This window comes from Chiloscyllium punctatum, chromosome 23 (assembly GCF_047496795.1).
Source record: "Chiloscyllium punctatum isolate Juve2018m chromosome 23, sChiPun1.3, whole genome shotgun sequence".
NCBI lineage: Eukaryota > Metazoa > Chordata > Chondrichthyes > Orectolobiformes > Hemiscylliidae > Chiloscyllium > Chiloscyllium punctatum.
Window position 1 is genome coordinate 83,687,371 of NC_092761.1, and position 12,542 is coordinate 83,699,912.

The window sequence follows — 12,542 nt, forward strand, 5'->3', positions numbered from 1 at the left end:
ATGCCATCTGGCAGAGTCAATTGATTCTGAAAGAGCATAAACCAAACATTACATTCAAAAGGGAGTGTTGAAAGAACTTATGATTACATAGCACTTTTCCCAATTATTGTATATCTCAAAGTGCGTTGTAGCCAGTGAAGCAGTTCTTTCGTTCCAGTGTAGGGAACACAGCAACTAAAATGTGCACAGCAAGCTTCCATAAATAGCAATGGGATAATAACCAAATGATCTGTTTTTTGTGATACTGATCGATAAATACTGACCAGGACGTTGGATAACTCCCCCATTCTTTGAACCGATGTTTTGGGATTTTTACATCTATTTGAGCCAGCAGATGGTACCTTGGTTCAATGTCTCCTCTGAAAGATGGCACCTCAGACGATGCAGTGCTCTTCAAGACTGCAATGGAGTGTCAACCTGCACTTTTTAACCTCAATTCCTGGAATGGGATTTGAACCCAGAACCTTGCAGATTAGGTTAAAATTACTCCTGGGTATGTGCCCAAGTGAATCGTGAAAAGACATTACAATGTTTTTGCTTGGCAATACACTTACAGAAATATGGGAACAGGAGTAGACCATTCAGCCCCTCGAGTCTGTTCTGCCATTCAATGACATCATGGCTGATCTCTAGCCTAACTCCACATACCTGCCTTTGACCCATAATACCTCTAATTAGTAAAACTTTACCTCAAATTTAAAATTAATGAATAATCTAGCATCAACTGCTGTGTGTTGAAAAGAGTTCCAATCCCCTACCACCCACTGTGTGTAGAAGTGCTTCCTAACATCTCTCCTTAACAGTCTGGCCCCTGTTTTTAGATTAGGCCCCATAGTTCATGAATCCGCAACTAGTGTAAACAGTTTATCTTTTCCTCTTACTATCTTGATAACTTTGATAAGATCACCCCTTAACCTTCTAAGTGCTCGAGAAAACAGGTCTGAGTTGTATAATCTCTCCTCATAACTTGACCAGGCACCATTCTTGCAAAGCTGATGTTGTATATCCTCCAAGGCCATTATAAGCCCATAAGACATAGGAGCAGAATTTAGGCCATTCAGCCCATTGAGTCTGCTCTGCCATTCAATCATGGCTGATAAGTTTCTCAGCCCCATTCTCCTGCTTTGATCCCCTTGTTACTCGAGAGTCTATCTATCTCAGTCTTAAATATACTCAATGACCTGGCCACCACAGCCTTCTGTGGCAGTGAATTTCATAGATTCACCACTCTCTGGCTGAAGAAATTTCTCCTTATCTCCATCCTAAAGCATCTTCCCATTATATCCTTCCTAAAGTGTGTTGTCTAGATCTGCTCATAGTACTTGATGTTTGATTAAGTCTGTTCAATGCTAAAATGTTCAAAATAAAAACAACTGAAAATTGAGAATCATGACCTCACGAAAGGTACAAGAGCTTTAGATCTGTTTGTTTGGGCCAACCTAGCATAGTCAATTCATCTAACCTGCACATCTTTGGATTGTAGGAGGAAACGAGAGCACCCAGAGAAAAACCACACAGACATGGGAAGAATGTGCAAACTCCACACAGACAGTTACCTGAGGGTGAAATCAACCCCAGGTCCCTGGTGCTGTGAGGTAGTAGTGCTAATGACTAAGCCACAGTGTTCTCCTTTAAGACCTTTATATACAGAAGCCTCTGAGTGAAACCTTTTTAAGGGATGGGTGGTAATGTGGTGGGAGTGTTGTAGGGCACAAGGCACTGGATTAAAGCTCCAGTCTCTTTGGAGATATGTGACTATATCTCACTGCTGCCAGCAGTGCTAGTGGCGTAGGACTGACACAGTGGTACTATCACTAACTCTGGGCTAGGAGGCCTGGGTTCAAGTCTCACCTGCTGCAGAGGGGGCGTCATAACACCTCAGAACAGGTGGCTCAGAAAATACTTGCAACATACAGGGAGGAGCTGGACTAAAAATTCCCAGAGACTACAAAGATGTTAATGCAGGTGTAATTCACCTTGTAAGCAATAATCTTGCCAATAACTGGGTCAGAAGATTACCCAGCTGCATGACAGAGCAGATAAAACCACTTTGTTAAACATTATGTTGACACAGAATGTACGATCCCAGAACTTCTTCCACTTAGATTTGCAATTGCTGAATAGAACACAAATCATATCAACCAAAAAGACATCACAGATTGCTTGCATCAAGCTGGATTTAGGTGTGAAAATGAAATGATGAAACAGAGGACAGCAATAACACCTACTGATGGTACAAGATTATGAAGGCGATTGACACTGCTGAAGATTTGCTACGGAAAAGAGTTCAAGCACCAGGGTATGACCTAGACAAGGAGTCAGACAGAATTTTCTCTTGCACAAGTCTGTGGATCCCAGGCCATTGTATTGGTGACAAATAGATTCAAGAGATAACGGGATGGGTTTTTGGAGAGAGAAGGATTTGAGGTGTAAGATGAGGGAATGGACAGATGGGATTGATTTATCAAAAAGGCTTATTGTGTCTAATGGCCTTTTACTGAGAAAATATCTTCATTTGCTTCTTTGTCTAGTCACAAGGGAAGCTCTATATCACGATGCACAGTGCATCCCTCCAGTCTCTGAATCAGAATCAGGGTTCAATTCCCACTTACACCTTGTCATGGAAGGTGCACTCATGTGACCCAAAACAAATGTTAATTGGCCTTTGCAATCTTTCCTATACCTTTCTCTAGAGAGAAAAAAAAAGTGTTGGGTTACATGAAAAAAGATGTCTGAAGTTTACCATATCAACCCTTGTAACCAAGATATCCCTGGCAAAACTAAAGCCAAATCTCAATGAACAAAGAAATTTCCTGTCCAAGATATAAGTGTTCCTATATGTGACAGGATATGTAATGGGGCAGGCCTTCCTCCACCCACCACCCCCTCTCTTTCATCTTCCTGGGTTCACTGACCATTGCCATTTCAGAGTGTGCTTTCACTATCAAGAGGGAGACAACATCTGCCAAAGAGATAGATGGGAATCTAAAGGGAGAGAATGGTCAGGTTCAAGGCTTTCAGAAGGTGAGACTTTGGAATGTTGAACAGGAAGGAGAGGAAGCGTTCACTGTCTATATTTGAGGACAGGAGGACTACTGCCACTGGCACTCTGGTTCTGCTGCCACCTTCTACAAGATGAGCAACTGGAGGTTGGACTTGACAGCAGGAAAATGAGGCCCAACGCTTGGCCGCACCTATCTATGTTTTGCCACTGGGCTGCTCAAACTTAGGAGATTGGATTCTAGCATCAAAGGAAAGCCATCTAAATCAGCAGAGTAAAGTGTAAAAAGGAATATTGCACATCCTGCACCTACGGAGGAGTTAGCTAGCTCAGTTGGCTGAATGGCTGGTTGGAAATACAGAGTTACACCAACTGTGTAGGTTCAGTACGTGTACCAGCTGAGGTTACTAACATCCAGAAAAGGCAGTAGGTACAGGGGATCACCACACCTTCCAAGTTACTCACAATCCCGACTTGGAAATGGATTGCATTCCTTCAGCATAAATAAAAGATAAAGAGTCACTTTGTAGATCTGGGGTTGTGACTCAGACTACCAAGTGTCCCAACCATTTTACACATAGCACAGATCCAGAACCAGCAATGAAATGAAAGACTTGGTAATCTAATAGGAATGATGCCCAGGCATAACTCTGTGCTATTTTGTTGTTTGATTCTTTCATCATCGAACTGAACTACTCAACATTAGGACACTCTAATCTATTGGCTTAATGGTTCATCAGAACGCTGACTCAGGAGTGAATGTGTTCCCAACCAGGTCAAGCTGACACTCATGTGAAGAACAAAACACACCAGTGTGGTTTCTGCTGGGGGATGAATGGACATAACAGATGCCATGAGGAGATCAACTTACCTCTGATAGAGCTGCCACCATTGTCACCAGGAATCCAAGCCAACGTAATGGTGGAGGATGAGGTCTTAGACACAGTCAGACGAGGTTGGTCAGGTGGCACTAGGAAGGGGAAAATTTATGGTTAATTTAATAGTAGAATCAGATTCACCCACATTACATTATAAAACAAATTTAACTGTGAACACAGTGAGTGAAATAAACATATTTTCATTTATAAATCATTTCTTTCCTTCCATTCAAACCAAATTGATGATCTAGAAGTTAGCCAGCTAGCCGGTTTCTATACAAAACTAACTTGGGCAGCTGTTAAAAGTTGAGATTCTCAGAAAAACATTTGGTTAAATTAAGGCCATGGAGAGGCCACAGAGAATGTGTGTGGCATGGAAGCTAAGATGAGGCAGCTCAGCTATGTGGAGAGACGAGAGAAGCTAATATCACTCTCCAAAAATGGAAATGGTTAGGGTGATTCAATAAAGGTATCCAAAAGCATGCAGACTTTTTGATTGAGCAAATCAAGTGCTCTGTTGTTCAATGTTTTTCACAGGCAAGGTCAGTAATCAGGACTTAGAACTAAAATAAAGGTGAAGGCGTTATGGTGAGGAATGCTCTGCCTGAAATGGTGGGGCAAGCGGATATAATCTCAAGTGAGGCTGGGGACCACTGGAGGAGGCCGAGATGGATTGTCCACTCCGCACTCTGGCTTCAGAGTAAATGCATCAGCCTTATGTTTTGCAGAGTGCTGGGCTCTTCCATCATTGAGGATGGGGATATCTGTGAAGCCTCCACCTCCAGTGAGTTGTTTAATTGTCAGCCACCATTCAGAACTGGATGCAGCAGGACTGCACAGCTTAGATCTGATCCATTGGTTGTGGGATCGCTTAGCTCTGTCTGTCACTTGCTGCTTATGTTGTTTGCCATGCAAGTAACCCAGCTTGGTAGCTTCACCAGGTTGACATCTCATCTTTATGTCTGCCTGGTGCTGTTCCTGCACGCTCTATTGAACCAGGGTTGATCTCCTGGCTTGATGGTAAATGTTGAATGGGGATACGCCAGACCATGAGCTTACAGATTGTGCTGGAGTACAATTCTGCTGCTGTTGATGGCCCACAGCACCTCATGGATGCCCAGAATTGAATTGTTAGATCTGGTTGAACTCTGTTCCATTTAGCATGGTGATAGTGCCACACAACACGATGGAGGGTATTCTCAATGTGAAGGTGGGACTTCATCTCCACAAGGACTGTGTGGTGGTTGTTCTTACCAAAACTGTCATGGACAGATGCATCTGCAGCTGGCTGATTGGTAAGGATGAGGTTAAACGTGTTTTTCCCTCTTGTTGATTCCCTCACCACCTTCCGCAGACCCAGTCTCGCAGTTATGTCCTTTAGGACCCGACCAGCTCGATCAATAGTACTACGGCCAAGCCAGTCTCGCTGGTGGACACTGAAATCCCCCACCCAGAGTACATTTTGTGCCCTAGTCATTCTCAGTGCGATCTACAAGTGTTGTTCAACATGGACGAGTGCTGAATTTAGCCAAAGGAGGGTGGTGCATAATAACCAGCAGCAGGTTTCCTTGCCCCTGTTTAACCTGAAGCCATGAGATGTCATGGGGTCCCGAGTTAATGTTGAGAAATCCCAGGCAACTCCCTCCCGATTGTATGACTGTTGCCACCATCTCTGCCGGGTCTGTCCTGCCGGTGGGAAAGGACATACCCAGGGATATTGATGGTGGGGTATGGAACATTGCCTGTAAGGTATGATTCTGTGAGTATGATTATGCCAGGCTGTTGCTTGACTAGTCTGTGAGACAGCTCTCCTAATTCTGGCACTAGCCCCCAAATGTTAACAAGGAGGACTTTGTAGGGTTGACAGGGCTGTTTCTGCCATTGTCTTTTTCAATGCCTAGATCTATGCATGGTAATACATCTGGTTTCATTTCTTTGTCGAGACTTCATTTTGATTGATACAACTGAGTGGCTTACCATTCCAGAGGACAGTTGAGAGGCACCCACATTGCTGTGGGTCACAAGTCATATGTAGGCTAGACCAGGTGGGGTTGGCCAATTTCCTTCCCTGAAACTCATTAGTGATCCAGATAGGTTATTCCTGATAGTTGGCAATGATTTGATGGTCAACAGTAGATTCTTAATTCCAATATTTTTAATTGAGCTCAAATTTCTTCAGCTGTAGTGGCACAGTTTGAATCTGGGCTTCTGGATTAATTGCTATGTCACCATAGTATTACCAGACCACAGGGGCTGCTCTCTCATTAGAGAGAAGCGATTGGTGGTGATTTAACCTGAGGGCCATCAGACCTCAGGCGAGGGCAGACGTTGAGAAGGAGAATCCTTCATGATAACCTCAAACTGGTGATGGGAATTGAACCTCTTCTGTTGGTATCATACTGCTTTGTAAACCAACAATCCAGCCAACTAAGCTAAACCGATTCCCTAGATTAATAGCCTAGCAATAATAGGCCATTGCCTGTAAGGTCAGATGTGTAGGCAGATCTTTGTTGACTGGTGCAAAACATTATGGATAGAGTGACTTCCTTTTGTGATCAAATGTCAGTCAGCCAGTAGGTCTTGTCCTAACTGAGTCCATTGAACATTGAACTCTGCCAGCATTAGCTTTTGCTTTTCTTCCTCATGCTTCTTTGTAAATGTATCTATTCAATTCATTTCAAATAAAGCAATTTTGCCACACTCTGGACTGTGAGTTTATTTTGTATTACTTATTGGGTTTATCAGTGAGGACTCTATGACACCTAGTTTAGAATACATAGAACATACATTATAACGCTAACTACTTGACTGTGTAACAACATCCACCAAGGCTCCTTTGAGAACACCTTCCAAACCCATGACTGCTTCCATCTAGAAGGATAAGGGCAACAAATACAATGGGAACACCACCACTTGCAAGTTCCCCTCCAATCCACACACCACCCTGACTTGGTAATATATCGCCATAGAACATCTCCCTAACGGCATAGTTTGTGTATATTTTTATTCTCTTATGGGATATGGGCAATACTGGATGTCCAGCATTAATTGCCCATCCCTGGTTGTCCTTGAGAAGGTGGTAGTGAGCTGCTTTAAACAGTCATAGAGTTATAGAATCATACAGCATGGAAACAGGCCCTTCACTCCAACCAGTTCATGCCTACAATGTTCCCAAACTAAACTAGTCCCACCTCCCTGCATTCGGCCCATATCCCTCTAAATATTTCTTGTTCATGTACTTAGCCAAATGTTTTTGAATGTTGTAACTGTACCTACATCCTCCACTTCCTCTGGCAATCCATTCCACACATTAACCACTTCCTGTGAAAAAAAAGTTGCCCCCTCGTATCCTTTTCAAATCTTTCTCCTCTCACCTTAAAATTATGTCCCCTTCAGGAAAAGACCTTTGCTATGATCTGTACCCCTCATTTTATAAATCTCTATTAGATCACCCCTCAACCTCCTAAACTCCAGTGAAAAAAGTCTCAATCTTTCCACCCTCTTTTTATATCTCAAGCCCTACATTCCTGGCAAGATCCTTCTCTCAACCCTCTTTGCTTTAGTAATATCCTTCCTTTAACAAGATGACCAGAACTGCACACAGTACTCCAGAAGAGGCCTCACCAATGTCCTGTACAACCTCAAAATGACGTCCCAACTCCTATACTTCAAGGTCTGACCAATGAAGGCAAGTGTGATAAACACCTTCTTAACCTCCCTGTCTATCTGTGAAGCAAATTTCAAAGAATTATGTACCTGAACTCCTTGGTCTCACTGCTCGACAACACTACTTGGAGACCTACCATTAATTGTACAAGTCCTGCCCATGTTTGTATTACCAAAATGCTTTCTCAAACCGCTGCAGTCCATGTGCTGTGTAGGGAGGGAGTTCCAGCAATTCGGAAGGCAACACAATATATTTCCAAGTCAGGATGGTCTGTGAATTGGAGGGGAACTTATAGAGGGAGGTGATGCTCCCATGTATCTGCTGCCCTTGTCCTTCAAGATGGAGATAGTCATGGCTTTGGAAGGTGCTGTCTTAGGATCTTTGGTGAATATCTACAGTGCATCTGGTATGCATACACCAAATGGAATGCAGTGGCTCCAGAGGGCAGCTCACCATTGCCTTCTCAAGGGGATTAACTGCTAGTCCACTCAGTGATACCCACAGTGAATTATTTTAAAAAGGCACATAACATAGTGGCAATGCTGGTGGGACAGACATGAGAGCATGAAAAACAGCTAAATACCCTGCACTTGTGCTCCTGATCACAGTCTAGTGGTCTTCCTGAGGAATTTAAGTGCTGGGGTGTCTGATAAAGCCAGCATCAGCCTCGTCTTTGAGAATTCCCACAAAGGTAAAGTTCACAAACTCTCAAACTGTGAACAAGACACCCAGTGGCATGTATGGACGAACAAAAGGTAACTTATGCTTTCCACGTAGCAAGGGGAGGGCATTGGGTGGAAGGGGGAGATGTGTTATAATGTTAAAAATGAACGGATATATCAAAGTTGTCACAGTGCTGAAGTCCAAATTACTGTACAAACTCATCGAATTTTGCAGAGTCAGATCTCTGAAGCATTGTAACTCGGAATCACACATGAATTATCAACTAAACTCCACGGGATAAATAGAATGATAGAATTACATACAGCATATAAGGAGACCATTCGGTACATCCTGTCTGTGCTGGTTCTCTATAATGGCTACTCAGCCATTCCCACACTGCCCTGCCTTTTTACCCACAGCCCTGTACATTTCTTTTCAGATAATGAATTGATTCCATTTTGAAATCTATGATGCATTCTGTCTCCACCACACTGGTAGGCAGTGCATTCCAGATCCTATCCTCTTGCCCTCTGCTTCGCCACTTAGAATGACTGAAATATTTTAGCCCCAAAGGGAGGCCACTTGGCCCTTCATGCCTCCACCAGCCATTAAATGAGCATCGTTGACCGATTGCCAACCTCCTGCTTTTCTACATACCCTTGCACAGTATTTCTATCCAAATAATCATCCAACGTCCATCTTGAATGACTGAATTGAACCTGCCTCCACCTCATTTCCAGGCAATGCATTCTATTTCCTAAATACTTGTTGAGTGAAGACATTTTTCTTCATATCACCCTTGCTTCTTTTGCAAATCACTTTAAATCTATGTCCTCTCATGCTTGTTCCTTTTACAACCAGGAACGGTTTCTCCCTACCTACTCTATTGAGCCCAGTCATGAATTTGAAAACCACCATCCGATCTCCTTCTTCTCTCCATGGAGAACAGTCCCAACTTCCTCAATCTATCTTCATAACTGGAGTTCTTTATCCATGGCACCATTCTTGTAAACCGCTTCTCCACTCTCTACAATGGGCATCTACATCTGTCCTATATTATGACGTCCAGCACTGCACATAATACTCCAGGTGAGGACTAATAAGTGTCTTATAGATGTGCAACATCACCTTCTCACTCTTGTATTCTGTGCTCCTACTGATAAACATTAAGATACTGTATGCTTTATTTTGTGCTCTCTCTATCCATCCTGTTACACTCAATGATCTGTGCTCATGAAAAAAATTACTCCCTATCTATTCTGTTCAGAATCCCATGTAGCAACTGCAATATGGATTCTCTACTGATGAGGTATGAACCTCGATGAAAACAACAATAATCCACTGCCTTTAGTGAAGACACTGTCCTAGATGAGAGAGAGAAAGAAATAAGTAGGATTAGTGAAGAGGAAGAAGTGAAGGGTGAGTTTAGGAGGGGGGGGGAATTGAGACATTAGGCAAAAATGATCAGTTTTGAGAAAGGTTTGAATGATGAAGGGAGAGTGCAATAAGTGGAGAAGTTCACCGAAGGAATTCCAGGGAGTGTGGCTATCACTACCTGAGAATCAACCACCAGTAATTAGGCAAACGGATGTCAAGGGAAGATTTATACACTGTGGGAGAAATGAGCAAACACAGACACTCCTACCTTGCACCAGAAGGTTGACTGTAATCATATCAAAGCCCAAAGTGTTTGTTGCTGTACAAGTATAATACCCAGAATCCTCTGCTCTTACTGAACGAAGAAACAATGTCCCATTGTTGAAGATCATTCTGTGGCCATCAACTTGCACTGGGATGGCAGAGTCTTTACTGCAAACAACACAAGTTTATTGTTAATAACAACACAAGGGGGAATTAGCATTCTAATTTGATTCTTCCTAATTAAGTTTTCTTATCGTAATTTTTAAAATGTCTGATGTGACACCTCCTCAGTAACCTTCCGAGAGTACAACTTATGTTCTGTTATGCAACTCCTCATTCCTTTGTTTAATCTATCTTAGTCCTTTTGGACTCAGGGTTATCAATACTGGTTGGCCATATTCCTGGAGGCTCATCACATGACAACTTGCTTCCGACCACTCTCCTGTCATTGGTTGTTTAACAAATCCATCTTTGCCCCACCTCCCCAATCAATGAGTTAACTCCTGGTCACTTAACTGAGTGATAACTGACTCTCAGTTAAACAGCTTTTTTGGTCTCGATCTCCAATAATCTCAAAACTAATAAGCAATGATACTCAACAAAAAGGGAAAAGAAAAACAACGTTTTTTTTTTCTCTATTTTAATGCCCCGATAATTTTTCTTGCTGTTTGGTCTCAGTAGTAAGAGGTCTGGAGATTAATCTTCAACCACTCAGGTCAAGCCTGAGATGTATGTGGAACAGGTGACTAGGCTTTTCTGCTATGTCCTGAGATGATACGTCCAATCACAATCTGTAAGAGATTCTGCAAATGCTTCTCTGAAGTTGGTACTTTGGAAATGTGCAGCAAGATTCTTGAAATAGGTACAAAAGCAAAAACTGCTGGGGAAACTCAGCAGGTCTGGCAGCATCTGTGGAGAGAGAAACAGAATTAACGTTTTGGGCCCAGTGACCCTTCTTTCAGTTCTGAAAAAGGGACATTAATCCATCAGTGATTTCGGTTTCTCTTTCAGATTTCCATCATCCGCAGTTCTTTGTTTTATGTTATTATCTGTGAAAGAGGTGATGTTTTTCTCTCTCCTGTTGTTGTCTTTCTCTCCTGGTCTCTGTATTAAGGTTTTCCATTTGGAGCACATCTTTGACCACTCTCCAGTATTCACCCCAAGGACCTGGTTGAGAGCAGGCTCTCAGCAAGCTGGAGTGGTTGTAGGTCTAAGCCCCATGGTGCCGTGCTGTGCTGCACCATCATGTTGAAGCATTACAATTTTATCACAGCATTTTGTACAAAAGCCCAGCGTTAATAACACTCAGTTCAAGAAACTAACATGTCTACTGTACTCCTTATAACTGCACCACTTACAATAAATGGGTGCTGCCTATTTTCAAATAGTGGAGCAAGGACTAGCATAAGCATTCAGGGGGTTAATATTACAACAAAAATGTCAAGGTAATAACATTTTGTTTGGTTGGAGAGTTATTACTTGTCAGACTGTACTGCTGTCCACTTTCACTTTATCATCTTTCTTCTCCCATTGAATATCATTAGAACTCCAAACAGCAAACATCTCCATGGCAACTACCTATGCTCTTTGTCTGATTGGGTCGACAAAATAGCCTAATTTGAAGGGACAGAGAGGCTTGACAGCCCACCCCTCTTCACAAAATGAGCTGGCTCACATTACAGGCCCCCAGAGGAATTTCCGCTTCAATATTGATCCTGAAAACTCTCCCAGTTGGGCGCTGTCCAAATATCCAAACATTGGGTTTCCCAGTGATGATTAACCACTGGGATAATGCTCTTAAAACGGCGGGGTGGGCCTGGCCGCTAGGAACCAAGGATTCAGCTGTAAAAAGGTTGTTGCAGCACAGAGCACATGTTTACCTGTCTTTTGTCCATTTAATCGTTGGTCCTGGATCACCCACAGACCTACACGGCAGAAAAACATCTCTCATCCAAGGAGTGGTTACTGTTCCTCCAAATGCAATAATCTTTGCCGGGACTGGAACACAAAATATAGATTATTTAGCTATTCATCCATGCAACATGCCTACAGTATACTATACTGAGCACAAAGCTCACAATACCAGAGGCATAATATTCAGGAATGTATACAATGTATGGTACAGTTGATATAATAATTTACAGCATATCAGGCACAATACATAGTGCAACACAGTGTTTGGTGTACAATACATATACAACAATATGTATTGAATTATTTAAAAAAGACCTAAGTAAGCAATCACTTGCTGCTCATCCTTAATTTCTCTTGAACTGAATTGTTTGCTTTAGAAGGCAGTTGAATGTCAAACACATTGCTGTGGATGTGGAGTCCGATAAACTGGGTAAGGCCAGCAGATTTTCTTTCCTATCCTATATTTGTGAGCCTTGAGGGTGTCAGAGGGGACAATCTCAGAATGTTATTCCTGATGAAGGGCTTTTGCCCGAAACGTCGATTTCGAAGCTACTTGGATGCTGCCTGAACTGCTGTGCTCTTCCAGCACCACTAATCCAGAATCTCAGAATGTGGGCTTGCACATTTAAAACCAAGATGAGTGGAATTTCTTTACTCAGCGGGTAATGAATCTGAGGAATTTTCATCCACAGAGGGATGTTGATGCTGGGTCTTTAAGTATATTCAAAACTGGGGCAGACTTTTTAATCAGTAAGAAAAGCAAAGGTTATAGGAAACA

The 12,542-nt window shown here is 42.6% G+C and overlaps 1 protein-coding gene across 1 annotated transcript in view; it reads right to left on the minus strand.

Annotated features, from left to right (window-relative positions):
• Positions 1–12,542, minus strand: part of dscaml1 (Down syndrome cell adhesion molecule like 1) — a 584,291-nt gene that overhangs the window by 56,880 nt on the left and 514,869 nt on the right. Inside the window, exons 22-24 of the mRNA XM_072593321.1 lie at positions 11,731–11,848; positions 9,855–10,018; positions 3,873–3,971 (exon numbers count right to left, since the gene is read on the minus strand). Of these exons, the coding sequence (XP_072449422.1) occupies positions 3,873–3,971; positions 9,855–10,018; positions 11,731–11,848 (381 nt within the window). The remainder of the gene's footprint in view (positions 1–3,872; positions 3,972–9,854; positions 10,019–11,730; positions 11,849–12,542) is intronic.